The following is an 18,818-nucleotide window of genomic DNA, read 5'->3' as shown; positions in this document are numbered from 1 at the left end:
CTAGTGAGACAAAAGGCCAGGTGCACCTTTAGATCATACACGTTTTTTTGGGGTGAAACTTGGTTTACACATTGTAAATACCAATGAGCCTTTCAAACCCATTTTTCCTGCAGGTGTGCTCCATTCATTTCATTGACGGCCGTCCCACACCAGATAACCCATACCCAACTCTGCATCTGGGAACATCTGTAAGTTTTATTGACTCCAGTTATGTTGAGATCTGTCTACAGCACAGGCACTGCATTTTGATATATTTTTTTTCAAACACTAGACTGTCCGTCACAAGGGAAGAAGAGTGTTGAAACAACACCGCTTGGCCATCCCACCTCTGCTTGAGACAAGTTCAACTGGGGCATCAACATCACAAGATACCAACGTACAGTACTCCCCTACACAAGAGGAAGAAGAATGCTTGTCTGAAGCAGATGACGCTCATCCTATTGCCACTTACCAGAGGCCAGCAAGGTATGATGCAGGGCTCATAATTGGTGCTTGTCATTGGGCGTTGCCTGTACCATGCCTGTACTTTTGTGTCGGCCAAAGATATTTTGTGGGTTCACTAAGTGTGTGCAGCCTGAAATCTTATATGCATGACCACCATTGCTTTAATATGTTTCACACAGACGTGTAACCTTCTTAAACATAGTCGATTTGAAGCAGCCTGTTTGGTATGAGGCAAGGGGGTACTGTAAACTGCGCCTTAGAATACAGCAAAGGTCTGTAAAGGTTGGACTGTAAATTGAAGGATGTTTAACGGTGTTAACTACATGTTACATGGAAGTGGTCCTCTCAACCAGAGTCATATTAAGATGTTTGCATGTTTGCAAGTGCCCCCTGTTTTGCGGATAGTATCTCTTGAAACTATATTTAATGCATGTCTCATGCAGTTTTGCTGGTTACCTTGCACATTTCGATTTCAGTGACTCTGAAAATTGTCAGCAAGAGTTTATGTGACCTGTGAACAGCGCAGCAGAGTGATAGTTACTCAATCCTCAGTGCCATTTACTTTGCAGGAGTAATGATGAGAGGACTGCAACAGGGTGTCCGACCTGCGGATGTAGGTGCAAGGCTGTGAAGAAGATGGAACGGGCAGTGCAAGTTGACTTGAAAGGAAATGGGGACCACGCATACTGTGCAGCCTCATCACTTCAGTGTTCAACTGAAGCAGCATGCCAGACAGCATTTACTGTTTGCTCCACCCTGCATCCTCACACGTACAAATTCTTTACAGGGCTCTCAAAAGATGTATTTGACGAGCTGGTGAGAGCTCTCGCGAGCACAGTGAAAACACCGTTCACATTGCCCTTTGAAGATCAGGTGCTACTGACCCTGATGAGGCTGCGGCTTGGCCTGCTTCTTCATGACCTGAGCTTTCGCTTTGCAATATCAACTGCTGCAGTTAGTCGCATTTTCTACTCTCTTTTGTCAGGGCTTGCCAAATTTGCTCGGCGGTACCTTGTTTTCTGGCTTGCCAGGGACACGATCATAGCATCAATGCCAGACAGCTTTAACAGTTATGACTTTTCTACGTGCATCATTGACTGCTTTGAAATATTCATTGAGCGGCCAGGCAACCTGCGCCGTAGAAACAGGACATATAGCCGGTACAAGTCGCACAATACTGCAAAGATCCTGCATTTTATTGCACCATGCGGCTTTGTAATGTTTGTTTCGAAGCCATACGGTGGCCGTGCAAGTGACCGTTTTATAACCCAACAGAGTGGATTTTTGAAGTTCTTGGCACCAGGTGACACAATCCTTGCTGACCGGGGCTTCACCATAAGTGACCTCCTTCCTCCAGGAGTTAAGCTGATGCTGCCTAGCTTTTGTAAAGGTCGGTCGCAGATAAGCCGGCCCGAGCTTGTGGAATCGCGTCGCCTGGCCAGGCTGCGGATCCATGTTGAGCGTTCAATAAGGCGGATGAAGTGCTTCAGACTCTTGAAAGAGCTCCCATCGAGCTTTTTTGCCAAAAAACCACTGGTTAATGATATCCTTATAGTTGTTGCCGGTCTGTGTAACCTCCAGCCACGCCTAATCAGAGAGACATTGTGCTGAACTGTTTTCAGGAAGGACAAATGGCTACTGTGCTCTCCTTAAAAGTTCTCAGACTATGAGGTTTATCTTTGGGCTTTATAATGTGGTTTGTTTTGCACTACCTGTACTACAAACCAGCAAACTATATACTTGGTTTCATACATCAGGTGCAACGCTGTGAAAGGTAGGGAGTAGTCAGCATGAAAAATAAAGAGGCAGGTTACTTCGCGCTTGTTTTGTGGCTGAGTGGTCTAATGCTCAAGAAAGTGACAGCGTGATGTCAGCAATAAGAGTACATGTAATAAAGCTCCTGAAAAATGGTTGGTTTATGGGGTTTAACGTCCCAAAGCAACTCAGGCTATGAGAGACGCCGTAGTGAAGGGCTCCGGAAATTTCGACCACCTGAGGTTCTTTAACATACACTGACATCGCACAGTACACGGGTCTCTAGAATTTCTCCTCCAAAGAAATTCCGCAGCCGGGACCGAACCCACATCTTTCGGGTCAGCAGCCGAGCACCATAACCACTGAGCCACTGCGGCGGCTCCTGACAAATGTATCTAATAAGCCTGCAGGCAAAGCATTTATTTTTTGCTCACAAGGAACGCAGTACTTTTTGACCGTGGATGTAGGCAGCGTAAACAAGAGCACTAGCTATGACAGGGTCGCACCTGGTGTATGAAATGGAATGTAGTCCTCACTTCCGCAAAGCTTAGGGGCTTGACTGTTTTTGGTTGCTCATATTGCTAATGCCATTGTCTTCACTGTGTTGTGACTGATGGAAATTGATTTCCACTGTAAGTAACATGGTATGTTTACTACGTGTGTGTAAATATTAAGCCATGAAGGGGACAGGAACGTGGCTGCTCAGAAAAACTAATCAGTGAATTACACATTGTGTGAGCATTCTTTTATTTCATCTTTGTACGTCACAGTACACAGCTACTTACTGCTTACTGTCTGCAAGCACAGGGAGCAAGTGTGCAAAATAAAAGTTCTCTAAACTTGGGATATGCATTTTGAGAAATTCCTCATCACGAGACACCTGAACTATGTGTGCTTCATTGGGTGACCAAATTATGAAATCACACTGTTTTTTCTCGCAGCAAAACAGCTGCAACTGTACCTGTGTGTAATATTTGTTTTTTCCACCCTTATTAAGATGAAGCACATCATCTTTATAACGAACATCATACTTGCCACTCCTGAAGAGCTCTTCCAGGCTGCCATGTTTCTGCAGTGTTTGTGGTGTGGGGCACTTTATCTCAACCAGCAGGTCTAGTTCTGGTGCAAAGCCATCGGGGCTAGCTCCTAGCCATGGTGTCGCAGGAAGCACGACGAGTCCACATTCTTCAACACGAGTGTGCTTTGTTTTTTCATACCAGGCCCGTGCTTTGGCCTTACACTGTGATCCATACCTTCAGAGGAGAAAAACATCACACATCACTCGGAATGTGACCTTAAGTTATTTTATCACTATAATACTGCTGAAACTGTGGGACCCTTGTATAGATACAGCATGTAGACCAATAATTATCGGCACCAAAATACTGCTCATCACCAGTCTTCATTCAACTCTCCATGCACATATTTGAATATGGAGAACTTCCAGGGCCAATTTTCAACAGGTCATTTGAAAATCCTGTGGTCATGTCTGCATTACTTTGAAATAAGCATACGCTTTACTGACATCAGAGAAAGAACTGACGACAAGACAGGGAATACGTAAATTAAGTGCACACTTATTTCAAACATCATGTATCAACAGAGTGCGTAAAAAAGTCTTACTTCTGCATTACCTACTTGTCCTTGGAAACTACTTGAAACTCTTTTCAGGAAATAAGCAGTTAACTAAAGAATGACCACTAAATGTACTGATACCTGTAACAGTATTGCTATCGTGGGTGAACAGCTACATTCTTGGGTGGGCGGCCCAAGAAAAAATAAAATTGCCTTGGCCACATCACTGGGTGTAGCAGGCTGGTATACAGTCGTAGATAAAAGGGCACAAAGAAAGAGGAATACGGCGCTGTAGCTTTTGTCAGAGTTTCATCTGCAGCTTACTGGTAGCTCGTCTCCTGCACAACAAGCATGATGTTAGCAAACAAAAGTCAGCTCCTGCATGCACTGCCGCAATAGTGTTCTGCAGTTAAGCTAATTCAATCTGCTGTGACTGCTTTAACAATGCATTCAATGAAGTGTTACATACTCCTGTGAACGCAAAAGGCTTTTTATTGTACAACAGGCCAAACAGGCGTTCAGTTCTTTAAATGACTGCAATATTAGAAATTTTGGCGTCTGTGCATTGCAATGATTTTTTGTTCTATAAAAAAATCTCACTTTAAATCGACAAAATTCAGAGTTGTAAAATATGACAAGTTTATCATCTGCAGTTTTCTTACCGTGTGCTTGCATTACCAGCAAAGCTGGGGTTCATGTGCGTTTTAACCCACTTATCTGGGGCTGCCTTGACTGGGATCGACCTTGCTTCACTTGCTGTGATGCGCAGATGCCTCTGATGAAACCAAGCCTTGCTTCCCTGCTGACGCTTGAACAGTGCAGCTGCACTGTCGGCAGTAACCAGTACGTGGTTATTGTAGAATTCTCTACATGGCTTGCATGTAAGCTGGCTGTTATGGATGCCATGTGGCTGTGATGAGCCTGCATACATAAACAGATGCAAACTCCGTTATTTCGTGAGTTGGTAATGCCAACAAAATAAGTTTACTCATTGTGTAAACAAGGCAAGCAATGAACACTTCGGCTGGCACAGAAAGGTTGGAGACCAAGAATTTATATAAGAAAACATCATCGTAATTACAGTGCCATGTATGCCTCTGAACGTAGCAATCAAGTGTAGCATGCGTACATGAAAGAACAGTTCCACAATTGCTTGCTTTACTGTTAAGCTGAGTTATCATTTGAAGTGAAAGTGAACAACAGCTTCCTTACGTGCAATGGCCGTTTTACTCCGGGCTACATCTTTTGGTTTTAAAACAGAGTGCAGCAGTGTGCCCTGCAGCTTGTCAACATTTAAGGGGCCTTTGGCGAAGTGGGCCTCCATCATGTCATGAGTCAGAAACTCTAACGTGTGACTCCAGGTGGTCATACACTTCTGCCATCGTGCCAGGAGTCACATTTTGGGCAGTGGATGCGTTCCACATACATGCCGTATCAGTGCATGATGTACCTGTCAGCCCCTTGCTCGTCGCATCAACAATTTTCATTAAAAGGGCACAGACGTGGCTGCAGCGTTCACTAAGGCCTGCTTTGCAGGTGCAAGCAGCAGAAAAAGCTGTTCCAAAGTTGACCTGAGTGGTGTACACCTTTCCGACTGACTGTGTCGACCTTATTTCAGCCTTAATGGTGCAGTTCTCGGAGTCATGTTTGCATAATGCAGTGCCAACGTGGCCACTGTCCAGAATGTTCAAGCCTTCGGCAAACCCTCGAAATTATGCGCTGGGTTTCCATCCGTGTCCAGTGCGTTGATCATGTACTCGTACACAACTGAAAAATAAAAAGCCAAATTAATGCAGGACACAACATAAAAGATACCAAGAATATAACTAGTGATACATTTAATGCCTTAATTTTTTGACAGGAAACAAATCGAGGGGCTGGAGTCGCCTCAGTATGCCCAAACCTGAAAAGCAAAAACTGTCCTCGTCACTACCATCTGAAGTCATACGCGTCGTAGGGGTAATAAAACTAACAAAGTAAGTGCGCGAGAGCCACATTTTTAGGTTTAGCGGTCACGATGCTGTTAGTCACGAAGTGCTGCACTGTCGACTGTCGATCATTCTGCACATCAGTGTCACGTTGCAGCTACAGGCGCGCACGTCTAGCATGCGCGCAACACTAAGATTAAGCTTTCACCACAGGAGAGTCGGAAGGTTTATCGCTAGCAGAGTAATTCATCTGTCGTTGGGCATGCAGCGTCAGAATACAACGTGAACGTCGAATGCAACCTCAGAATGCAAGTGCCCAATCACTCGACTGCTCGCTGACACTCGCGCACGGCCGTACGTAACTACGTATTTAATTTGTCACCTTTACATGTTTAACAAACCAGGAGAAAAATTCTAAATTCGCGAAGCGCCGCTGGATAACAGGCACCCGCTCGTGACATTGTTCGGTCAGGTTTATGGGGGTTTAACGTCCTAAAGCAACTCAGGCTATGAGATACGCCGTAGTGAAGAGCTCCAGAAATTTCGACCGCCTGGGGTTCTTTAACGGGCACTGACATCGCACAGCGCACGGGCCTCTAGAATTTCGCCTCCATCGAAACTCGGCCGCCGCTGCCGGGATCGAACCCGCATCTTTTGGGTCAGCTGCCCAGCGCCGTAGCCACTGAGCCACCGCGGCGGGGGCGTGACAGGTAGTAAACAAACGGGCACGGTGTGCATGTGAACGCTTTGGGGCGATGTCTGGAGTCATTTACTACCCTCTATGACAACGACCTGCACTTCCAATCGAGCATTAAACCTCGCCACTTAAGAGAGAACAATAAAAAAAGATCGAAAACAAGCGCTGAAGCGGATCCATTCCTTGGTTCAAAGTGACGGAGGCGAAAGCCGAGCGGTTCTCGCTGACATGAAGCGCGATCAAGTTTTCATGCTTCAAGTGATTAATTTTAGGTACTTACATGTCCTCTGAAGCTTTGGCCAAAGCCTAGTGTCGTCTTCCCACTTCTTCTCAATCGAAACACTGGCTGGCGGAACTATTCCAGCAGATGCAGCAGCCATCGCGACAAGGCAGGCGCCGAGCGGTCAGGAGGCGAGTAATGGCGGCGCGATCACGTGATCAAAGATGGCAGCCCCCATGGTACGGCGCTGTAAAGCCTCTATGAGGGCCGCCGTAGTGAAGGGCTCAGGAAATTTCGACCACCTGGGGTTCTTTAACGTGCACTGACATCGCATAGTACACGGGCCTCTAGAATTTCGCCTCCATCGAAATTCGGCCGCCGAGGCTGGGATCGAACCCGCGTCTTTCGGGCCAGCAGCCGAGAGCCGCAACCACTGAGCCACCGCGGCGGGGCGGTATCTACCTAATTCATAGGAAAATATGCGCGATTTCATTACATTTTCCACACTAAGCCAAACGGCTACGCAACGCTCTCACACGCGGCGAGAGCTCCTAAATAAAATAATGCGACTTCGGACCTCAGAATTAGTGAAAGCTGGATTAGCTGCTCATATCTATTCAAGCTTTGATAAATTAAGCGAAAGTACGTTTTTATGCACCACGTTGCATAAACCATGACAAAATTTGTTTTCTGTTGGCGCTGCGACTCAGTAGAGTTCACAGCGGTAATTTGTTGATAAACTGGCGCACCACGCAGGCGACAAGAAAGCCCTGTTTGTGGAGGGGGGGGGGGCTTTATGGCCGGCAGGAAGGAATAAGAGTGCATGGGAATTGGAACTGCATGCTAGCCGCACACCAATTGATGCTTTATATTGAACAAAAAGTTTCTTTGCGGTGGAGCACCAAGACAGAAGCGATATAAGCAAGAGCGCGTTCTAAGCGCCGGCCCAATAAACCTGAATGTCGAACTAAATGCCATTAAAACGCGTCAGTGTTACCGCTTTGATAACGTAAATAGTTCCTGCAACGCAGCCACGCTGCGGAAGTATGCTTGATAATGTTTTTTTAGCGCTCGAAGCGCGACTATATGCAGGCGCGGCCGCGGAGCTGCCGCAGCCCCGCAGTCCCCAAAGAAATGCCCGCACCGCGGCGCGCCAGTCGGCGCAAAATGGCCGCGCACTGCGCGTTTTAAGTCTGGCGTGCTTTCTGTGCGGTTGCCTGGCGACTGCAATATTGCCACTGAAACGGAATTAGGCAGAATATTGTAACGGAAAATAGGGCGACAGATCGCTAACCGGCAGAATACAGCAAGCAGCCAGCCAGCCAGCGCGAGACACTTCAACGTCTTCGAAGACACTTCAGCGCCACCTGAGAACACCAGGTGGCATTACTCCCCCTCCCCCCAAAAAAACAAACATAAAAGCGGGGTTGCAGTACGGGCAGTGGAAAGAGAAAAAAAACAGCACAAGCACATAAAAATGTACAAGGTGGGTGGGCGAAGGTGTCCCACGCGAAAACTAGCGGAACACTGAGCGTACTATCCATTACCGCGTGAAGTAGGGTTTCATGCGGACAACGTGCACAACCTCAGAGCGGGGTGGACGACGCTGAGGCTGCACAGTCCCGTCAGGAAGAACTTCGTAGGTCACTTCGGTGACGCGGCGCAAAACTCGATACGGTCCAAAGTAGCGGCACATTAGTTTTTCAGACAAGCCTGGGCGGCGTACCGGGGTCCACACCCAAACTTGGTCACCCGGATGGTATTCGACGTGCCGATGACGGAGGTTGTAGCGGCGCGCATCCGTGCTCTGCTGCCGCTGAATGTGAATACGGGGAAGTTGACGTGCTTCCTCGGCGCGCTGAGCGAACTGCTCGGCGTCTGGCGTGAGTGGGTGGTCATCAGTGCAGCATGGAGGCATTGCATCCAGCATCGTCTGAACGTCACGTCCGTAGACCAGACGAAATGGTGTAAATCGGGTCGTCTCCTGGGTGGCCGTGTTGTAAGCGTATGTGACGTACGGGAGAATCTCGTCCCAGGTTTTGTGCTGCGAGTCTATGTACATTGCGATCATGTCGGCGATCGTTCTGTTGAGTCTCTCTGTGAGCCCGTTCGTCTGTGGGTGATAGGCAGTGGTTTTGCGATGGGTCGTGTGACTGAGCTCGAACACGTCGCGCATGAGCTGTGCCGTAAACGCCGTACCTCGATCAGAGATTACGTGGGACGGTGCGCCATGACGCAGCACGATTTGTTGCATAAAAAACTGGGCGATCTCAGATGACGTACAGCTCTTCACCGCCTTAGTTTCCGCATACCTTGTTAAATAGTCGGTCGCGACTATGATCCATTTATGACCGGCCGATGACACAGGGAATGGGCCGAAGGTCGATGCCGACTTGATCAAAAGGCGTCCGAGGCGGTTGAATAGGTTGGAGCAAGCCCGCTGGCTTGAGAGGAGGCGCTTTACGACGTTGGCAATAGCGGCAGCCTCTGACGTAACGCTGGACGGCGTGAGAAAGTTTGGGCCAATAATACGCCTGGCGCACGCGTGCAAGTGTGCGGGCAAAGCCCAAGTGGCCGGAGGTCGGCTCATCGTGACAAGCAAGAAGGATATCGGCGCGGAGATCTGCCGGAACGACGAGGAGGTGCGCTCGGTCAACAGTGCTGGAGTTTTTCTTAAACAAAATGCCGTTCCGGAGACAGAAGGCCGGCAGGTTTCTAGAAAATTGTCGGGGTACGACAGAAGCTCGGCCCTCCAGATAATCAATGATAGGTCGCAGGTCTGGGTCAGCTCGCTGTCGGGTCATTAGGTCTAAGTCGCTGACAACTCCAATAAAACCACTCTCGTCCTCTGTGCTATCATCCGCTAACCCGACGGGTGCGCGAGAGAGTGCGTCAGCGTCTTCGTGCGTCTGGCCAGATTTGTGCACAATGGTGTAGTCGAATTCTTGGAGGCGGAGGCTCCATCGGGCTAGGCGCCCCGATGGGTCGCGAAGATTGGCAAGCCAGCACAACGAATGGTGGTCGGTGCGGCCGTAGAGGTACGGACGAAATTTCATGGTTGCCCACACAACCGCAAGGCATTCTTTTTCTGTGGTCGAATAGTTTGTTTCAGCTCGAGAAAGCGTGCAGCTTGCGTACGCGATGACCCTTTCCACGCCACCTTGATGTTGGACGAGTACGGCGCCGAGGCCGACGTTACTCGCGTCGGTGTGGACTTCGGTTTCAGCCTCTTCATCAAAGTGCGCAAGAACAGGAGTTTTTAGCAGTCGTCTGCGCAGCTCGGCAAAAGCCTCCTGCTGCTCGGCAGCCCACACGAACTGTGTATCATTGCGCGTGAGGTGGTACAGGGGTGCGCCAATCTTTGAAAAGTCGGCGATGAAGCGGCGGTAATATGCGCACAGACCCAAAAAACGTTGCACACTTTTCTTTGTTGCAGGAACAGGAAAGTTGGCGACGGCAGCAGTTTTCTCGGGGTCGGGCTTAACGCCATCGGCGCTCACGAGGTGACCGAGAAACTTCAACTCTTTGTACCCAAAGTGGCACCTCTCTGGCTTTAGCGTTAAGTCGGCCGATCGGAGGGCATCTAAGACTGTCCTCAGGCGTTCAAGGTGTTCGGCAAAGGTTTCGGAAAATACGACGACATCATCGAGATAAACCAAATAAGTTTGCCATTTTAGTCCGGCGAGAACGGTATCCATCATCCGCTGGAAAGTTGCCGGCGCTGAACATAGCCCAAAAGGTAGCACTTTAAATTCGTACAGTCCGTCGGGTGTCACGAACGCCGTTTTTTCGCGGTCCCGCTCGTCGACCTCTATCTGCCAGTACCCACTCTTTAAATCAATGGAGGAGAAGTACTGGGCGCGACGAAGTCTGTCGACCGAGTCGTCGATACGAGGCACCGGGTAGACGTCTTTTTTAGTGACGTTGTTCAGTTTTCGATAATCCACGCAGAAGCGGAGTGTCCCATCCTTTTTCTTCACCAGCACGACAGGTGAAGACCAGGGGCTGCTGGAAGGTTGAATGATTCCATCTGAAAGCATCTTCTTCACCTGCGTTTGGATCGCCTCACGCTCCTTCGGTGAGATACGGTACGGCTGCTGATGGATGGGGCGGGCATCGTCGGGCGTAATGATGCGGTGCTTGAGAAGAGCCGTTTGCCGGACTTTCGACGAAGAAGCGAAACAGGTAGCGTATTCGAGTAGGAGGGCACGTAGTTCTCGCTGTTGAGTCACCGAAAGGTCCGGGCTGATGTCAAGGGATGGGCGCACAGGTCTAACAGCTTCGAACGCGAAACATTCAGAAACCTCCGCTAAGGGGTCGGCGAATGCGATGGCAGTAGCACGAAAAAGGTGCCGGGGCTCGTTAGAGAAGTTAGTCACCAGGAGCTCAGAGCAGCCGTCGCGGAGATGGATGAGACTTCGCGCTGAGCAGATGCCGTGGGTGAGCAAAAGGGACAGGTTGCCCTCTGCGACCGCTGTCCCTTCACGTAGTCCGTCGCAGTGAACACTTACAAAAACACTGGCGCGTGGCGGAATCCAAACGCTCTCGGCGGATATTCGAAGGGCGGCGCGGCGTGGACAGTCCTCGGAGTAAACATCAGCTTTCTCGGTAGAAAATGTGACAGTGCGCTTTCGGAGGTCAATAATAGCTCCATACTCTCGGAGAAAATCAACGCCAAGGATACAGTCACGGGAGCAGTCAGGTAGAACTAGGCAGCTGACAACAAATGTGGATCTGCGAATTTGGACTCTTGATGTGCATAGGCCAAGCGGAGTTACGACATGTCCGCCAGCCGTGCGAATCTGCGTGCCGGACCATGGCGTCATTACTTTTTTAAGAAGCGCCGCTAGCTTTCCGCTTAAAATCGAGAAATCAGCGCCAGTGTCCACCAAAGCACTAACCTTATAGCCATCGAGAAGCACGGGTATATCCAACTAGAATCGATCTCCGAGTTCAGGTACTGCAGTCGTTGCCTTTAAATCGCGGTCGGTCGCTGTTCGCGTTGTCGGGGGGTCTTGTTCGCATCGATTGCCAGCGGCCTCGCCCCCTGAGGTCGCTCTCTTTAGTTTTCCCGGCGGGGACTTGGCGACCGTCTCTGCGCCATCCAGGAGGAGCTTTGGGGCTGTGGCGAAGGTCGGCGTGGTGATGGAGACCGAGATTGCCGCTGGGGAATTGTCGCCATGCGCTGCTGGGCTACGTAGTACTCGATCTCCCGGGGTCGTTGACCTCTTGGTGGACGGGGCATGTCGATAGGGAACCCCGGCAGCCCAAGCTGTCGATACGGGCACTGGCGATACAGATGACCGGGTTCCCCGCAGTGAAAGCAGAGACGCCGCCGATCTGGAGCACGCCACAGGTCCGTCTTCCGCTGGGGTGATCGTCGATTGTCGATGTAGTACGTGTCGGGGTGTGCGGAAAACAGCGAGCCTTGATTGGACGGAGGAAACGGCGCCGAAGAGGGCGCAGGACGTTGCAAGGCTTCAGCATACGTTGGACGACGGCACTCCGTGGGTAAAGGCGGTGGGTCAACGGACGGGAACGAAGGTCTCAAGGCTTGAACCTCTTCGCGGACGAGGCTAGCGAGAGAGCCGGCCGTCGGCAGGGGAGCACCGAAAAGCGCCTGGAGCTCTTCGCGCACAACGGAGCGGATCAGGTCGCGAGAAGACCAGGGTTAGCCCCGAAGGCAGGAAGCGGCTCTGTAAGTGAGGCGGCGAGTACCGGCCGGTCGTAGTTGGTAGACCGCCGCAAGAGCATCTTCTCCATCGTGACCGCTTCCGTGAGAAACTCAGCAACAGTCCCAGGTGGACTGCGCACGAGGCCAGCGAAAAGTTGCTCCTTAACGCCGCGCATGAGTTGGCGCACCTTTTTATCTTCGGGCATGGCCGGGTCAGCTCGCCGGAAGAGCCGAGTCATAGCCTCCACGTACATGCTTACAGTCTCATTCGGCATCTGAATGCGAGACTGCAAAGCCCGTTCAGCCCGTTCTCGACGATCCGTGCTGGTGTAGGTCTCCAGCAGGCGTCGGCGGAACTCGTGCCATGATGTTAGGGCGTCTTCTCGGTTTTCGTACCAGGTACGCGCACCATCCTCGAGACTAAAGAAGACGTTTCGAAGCTTGGCGGCGTCGTCCCACTGGTTGAATGAGGCCACGCGTTCAAACTCGAGAAGCCAGTCTTCTACGTCTTCGAGCTGACTGCCGTGGAATGGTTTGGGCAGTCGCGGATTCTGCAAGGTGTAGTAGGCTGCAGCTGGCATGGCAGGTCGATGGGTGGGTGCTCTGGCAGACTCCAAAAGCCCGTGTTCGGGAGGTAGGCCTTGGTTTCTCCGACTAGCACGGTGCACGGGGGTGTCCACTAGCGAAGGACTGGAGCCCAGGGTATCCGGAGGAGTATGAGACATATACGGGGATCTTTACCCAGCGCCTACACCAAAATATGTAACGGAAAATAGGGCGACAGATCGCTAACCGGCAGAATACAGCAAGCAGCCAGCCAGCCAGCGCGAGACACTTCAACGTCTTCGAAGACACTTCAGCGCCACCTGCGAACACCAGGTGGCAATATACTTGTTGCGCTCGTGGCAGGAATGTTCTAAAAATTTCGAATGCGTTTTATGCGCGATGCATTTGCTGCGACTACACGGCAGTCGAAAAGTTCAGATGGACTGCTTGTTCCCCTTTCAGTGCCGGCACTGGAAAAACACAGCGGGCGTTTGGTCTACGTTCATAGTCGTAATTTGAAGTATCAGGGTCGCTTCATTATGTAGAATTATGCTGCATTTGGTATTGGAACGTAAGGACTGTTCTCAAGGCGTCAAGTTTCGCGGGTACGCCAACAGTGCGGAGGGTGATCTGCTAAATACTACTATTTTTGCGTACTTAACACCCGCTTCTCTAACATTCTCTGGTGTCCCTTTTGGTTATTACTGCACCATATGGAGAATTTCACGCAATAAAGGCGATTTTCTTTTCCAAACGGTTCTTTGCAACATTGCTCTGGGATGGACCTGCGGTCACGCCTGAAGCCAGATGGTCATATTTTCTCACTTGCTTCGCAGAGTGTCTTATTCCGCTGCGATATTATAGACATGAATGAGATTTAATAGGGATGGTGTTGAATACAGGTAGACTGATGGTAAGGCGCGATGACGTCTTGGTGATTCGAAGTTGCTAAGCAGCCTTATTCGAGGACAGATTTAACTAAAACTTTTATTTTGATTTCAAAACTTCAATAGAGAACATTTTTAAGAACTGATTCAGGAAGAAGCCTAAAAAAGACCCAGGTAACCGGTTCGTTTTAATTCAATTACCTCCGCCAAGATAAAAAAAAAAAACTTAAGGGGAGCTAGAGTAACAGAGACCGCCGTCTTCGCTTCCGTGGAACCATCTACTCCTGTAGCCAAGAGACGCTGGCTTACCGCCTCATTCGTCAGTTGTTGGGAAAGGCAGCAGAAAGGCAAAAAGACGAGGGCATGCACGAGAACGCATATCAGCCTTCTAATACACGTAAACACAAAGTGAACGAGGGAGGAAAAGCCTGCCAACGTTTCGACAAGAGGATTTGCCTTCGTCTGGGTAAAGCGTTTATCACTGGCGGGGTTTAAACAGGGCTTCACGCGAGGACGGAACCCCCCGTGAGAGAGAGAAGGGTGAGAAGTGTGTTATTTGGCAATTAGTTAAAGTTTACTTACCACCTCAACTACGTGTAGAAAAGTACGTCGAGCAGAACTTTGACAGCCACGCTCCATCGCCATTGCCTGCGCCTCATCCTTGTTCGCCCCGTACGCATGCATACAAAATGCAGGCAACCCCTTATATGACGGGGCATAGCACTCTTCGCCTCGTTTCACCCCGCCCCAGGCCTCTCGGTGAGTCCATAGGTATTTTCAGCTGACTGATCATAAATGAATTGCCATTCGCTGGCCACTGTGCCTCTGGTTGCAATTACACTCTAAGCACGAATACGCCTATGTGGGAGTAAACAGGGAGTGAGCTGTCCTCAGGGGAGAGCGCCAGAGGACACCTTTTTTTACTGTTGTCAGTTTAGAGTGCGCTACTTGCCGTGCAACTACTGCTACTTCTTATCATTAACTAACCGCAGTACTATATGTGTAAATAGCTTTTCATATTATTAAGGATGCACTATTACAAAACACTGCCGAGTAGAGCAAAACTGCCAAGCATTTTTAGCGTGCCGATTCTTCTCATGATCGCTGTAAAGAAACTCCCCGAACCTCTGGATTGGTGCGAGTTGAAGATATCAAATCTGATAATAAGTACGGTCGGGAAATTGCGAATACACGCAGTTTATCTCCGTATGTCCAGCGGTCTAAGAAAGGGGTCTCATGTATAAGAACAGGGGGCCGTCTGTCGCGCGCAAGAGAAAGCGCGGTAGAATACGCTCGTAATGGGAGTAGGCTTCATAGGCACGCGTGTGCTCTCGCCTCGTTCGCAGCTGGGAACCCTCATGCGGTGCTCAATGAGCAGTCAGTCGACTTTCGCGGTATTATTAAAATTTCTTAGGCTGCGCATAGGCGCTAATAAATGAAAGGCAATCGCAGCTTAGTGCCGTCGCGATGTCTTATCTTTTCGACGGACAAACTAAATGCGCAACAGCTCATCGTCGAAATTCATTTTATGGTGATGGCGAGGAAACCCAACCGACGTGCACGCTTTTGTGAGATTACATCCTGGACTTCGCCTCGAAGAGGGAAGGCTGAAGAAGAAGCTGCCACCGAGGAGGAGTGGAAAAAATGCCGAGTAGGGTGGATATGTGTAGCTCCATTATTTCGCGAACATCGTTACCTTAAAGGCCCATTTACACTTGCTAGTCACAGGAGCTGTGCGACCGTTTTGGTCGTAAAGCTACAGTCGCAGGCCAGTCGGATGGTGCTAGATTTTTTAACTTAGCGACTGTGACTCTTAAACGGGTAACCAGTCAGCGGCCCCGTGGAAGTGAACGAAAGTTTGTCCCGCATCCGGTTGCTCGTTGGCGGCAATAGTCAAGATCGACAACTCTCCTTCCGAATGAAACCAATTCGCGAAAGTGACCCGCGTGTCGCCCATGCAAATGTGAGCATCAGTACAGTCGGCCGCTCACTGGACGCAAGCGGGAGCCAGTCACGCTCCCTTCGTGACTCGTAAGTGCCATTGAGTCATAAGAATTGGCTTAATTATGTGGCGCGACCGTGGGAGCCACGAACAAGTCGCCAGCGGCCCTTTTGGTGCAGTCGTTCGCTGACCTATTTCTTGCGGCGCGACCTCATGGCGCAGAGCTCCTCAACCAATCCACATCGTCGTGGAGTAAAACGTCACGTGACATCCGGGTTCTTGCTCCGCCAGGAAATTGAAGCCACAGCGCATAGCAGCCGCTTGCGCGCGCGCCTCTTCTAGGCGTCCGGGTCGAGACATACACGCTTCGCGGCCGCATTGCGCCTTCTGCTGGATCGGGCTGTTCTTTCTATATTTTAAGAGATGTTATTGTTTCTCTCATGAAATTTTGCGCTGAGACAATCAATGACGCTCTAAAATATTTTTTCATTTGTATGATTAAGCGGCATTGTAATTTCGTGCGCCGCTAAAAAAAATTGAAACAAGAAAAGATATATCCGAGTAGTTTTATATAAACAACAGGTCAATTGTGCGTATAAATGCATGCTGCCTTGGCGATATTGGGACGATTACTGCGATTAATTTTCCCTCATGGACGATGAACGATGTGCTATCTCGCGAACTCTGACTACGCGTCGGATGGCTCTTTGTGTCCTGGGCCTTTTCTCCACATGTGATAGTAGAGGTACATAATGTTACATTGTGGGACCGAAACCCCGCGGCAGGCAGAACAAGGAAGCTGTCTCGCGGTAGCGCCATTCGTCGTGCGCATGCCACTGGGTCTGGAGACGCCCGCGCGGCTGACAACTCGCCGCCACCGCTGGCTTCGTCGTTGGCGCAGTACAGTTTTCGGGGCTCGCGGACCCGCATTGCCCTTGTGCACGGTCATTTCTTTCCATCACACCGTCATGTGCGAGCTACAGGGGAAGAGAGCACGCGAACGGCGCCTTTCCTCCCCTGCCAATTCTTGTTCGGAGGGAGAGGTATCGGGAAGTGGGCCGCGAACTCGACTCGCCAGTGTGAACACTCCCTTCCGCTCGGCGCCCGCCTCGATTGATCGTGGTGGTAGCTATGAAAGGAAATATATAATATTGGCCGCGAATGGCAGTTACAAGTGTTGACAGTGAATTAGAACTTCTCCGTGTGCAACAGCGGGGAACGAGAGTCCCCCCAAGTTGTTTTGTCGCCGCCTGCACTGAGTTCACTGATTGCCCTTCAAACCTACGCACACATTGGCGGTATCGCGAAGTGTTGATTTGAAGCTGTTTGTGACTGTTACAAGTATTCTTTACTCCCGCGAGGATCTTCATGGGCAGCAACTAGATGCTACTGCCGACGGTGAATTTCCTGTGCATTTTATAAGCTTTTCAGCACGATGACAAGTGCGACTGTAGTGAAAGTGATTGCGATCAGAACGATTGATTTCTCATCCGTTAGTGAAATCGCTTATATATATTAAGCTTGAAAAGCTAACCAAGCATGCCTTATTTTCCGAGGGTATTCAGAGTGTGACCAGTTGAGGATAAACACTAACGGAGAATACATAGTAATCTGTGGTTCGCTGATGACATTGCCCTGCTATTTATCTCCGGGGCGAAGTACGAAGCAAAACAGGAAAAGCAGAACGGTGGGATTAAAAATTCAAGCGAAGACATCTAAAGTGATCTTCAACAGTCTCGGAACGGAACAGCAGTTTACGATAGGCAGCGAAGCACTGGAATGGTAAGTGAATAGGTGATTGGGTCGGGATGTACTTGGCAGGCGCCCTCAGGTGATGATCAGCAGTTTACCAATATTCCTCAATAGGAACATATGTACAAGGCGCATCTTGCATGGACTCACCGATGGGGCAGAGACGAGGACGCTAACGAAAAGAACAACGCAGCGAGCTATTGAAAGAAAAATGGCAGGTGCAATGTTTGGAGACAAGAAGACGGGCAAGCGTAGAAAGCAAGAGCCGGCATATAGTCAATGAATGAATGAATGAATGAATGAATGAATGAATGAATGAATGAATGAATGAATGAATGAATGAATGAATGTTTATTTCGCTTTTTGCCTTACAGAAAGCGTGGGTGACGAAATAAAAGCGGTTCGCAATAACCGCTTGACGGGCTTCGTCACCCGAAAAGTCGACGATGACAGCAGCGGCAGTTCTTGCGGCATACAAATAACAATTCACATCTCAAACAAAACAGCTTGTGCTGCAATGGAGGTAGGGGGACAGATATATTAAACAGTGACAAGGGAAGAAAAAATAACGGTCGACATATGTATTTCAGTACTAATACTACCTAATCAATAAAAGTTTCACGAAGTGCACGAAAAGACATTGTGTAAATATTGTTATAAAGAGAAGAGTTCAAACATCTTGGTAGTATATATTTCAGCATAGCAAAACCATACTTTGTTCTACATCTGGGTACCGAAAACATTTCAGCGTTTCTAGTGGTATACGGCGTGTTGTGTAGCACCAGCTGCATAATACGGGACAAAAAGGGGTCATCTCTTGCCGCCTGTTTTTTGTAAAAACAGGCAAACCTGTACTCAAACAACCTAGGAACTGGATTTATTTTGTATTTTATTCGAATGGGACGAGTTGGGGCGTCATAGCAGGAATTTTTAATGACTCGTAGCATTTTCTTCTGTTGAAAAAAGAGCTTTTGCAAATTGGACACTGTAGTATTTCCCCATACCAAATAACAGTACCCTAAGTATGAGAAAAATAATGCATATAAAGGTCAAATTTTATATTTGTAGGTAAGATATATTTATTGCGAGAGACGATACCTATGAATTTAGAAAGCTTGATGCAGACCTTGTTTATGTGAGCATCCCATGACATTGAAGGGGTAAAGTCTACGCCAAGTGATGTGAATGATTGAACATATTCAATTTCTGTGCCACTGAAGAAATAGATGGTGCATTGCCTACCAACTTGCCCTTAGCACGAAATATTATAGCCTTTGTTTTTTCCTTATTTACTGTCAAGGAGTTTGAGGATGAGCATTCCTTCAGAGCAGTCAATACTAAGTTCGCTGAATCGGTTAATTGATTAATATCAGTGGAGGAACCGAACAAAGTGGAGTC

General features: G+C 49.2%; 1 protein-coding gene and 1 pseudogene across 1 annotated transcript; one reads left to right on the top strand and one right to left on the bottom strand.

Moving 5' to 3' along the window:
* Positions 1–1,305: 1,305 nt before the first annotated feature.
* On the top strand, positions 1,306–2,163 carry LOC149355134 (uncharacterized; the record flags this gene model as incomplete). Its single annotated transcript, XM_089577601.1, has 1 exon — positions 1,306–2,163. A coding segment is annotated over one exon (750 nt), but the record flags the coding sequence as incomplete, so codon positions are not given.
* A 15,859-nt stretch (positions 2,164–18,022) lies between these two features.
* On the bottom strand, positions 18,023–18,573 carry LOC149355133 (uncharacterized; annotated as a pseudogene).
* Between the last annotated feature and the right edge of the window lie 245 nt (positions 18,574–18,818).

The sequence above is a fragment of the Amblyomma mixtum genome, chromosome 3 (genome assembly GCF_055824585.1).
Source record: "Amblyomma mixtum isolate Tamu chromosome 3, ASM5582458v1, whole genome shotgun sequence".
Taxonomy (NCBI): domain Eukaryota; kingdom Metazoa; phylum Arthropoda; class Arachnida; order Ixodida; family Ixodidae; genus Amblyomma; species Amblyomma mixtum.
The sequence above is the reverse complement of the archived record's forward strand: the minus strand, read 5'-3'. Positions and strand labels throughout refer to the sequence as shown.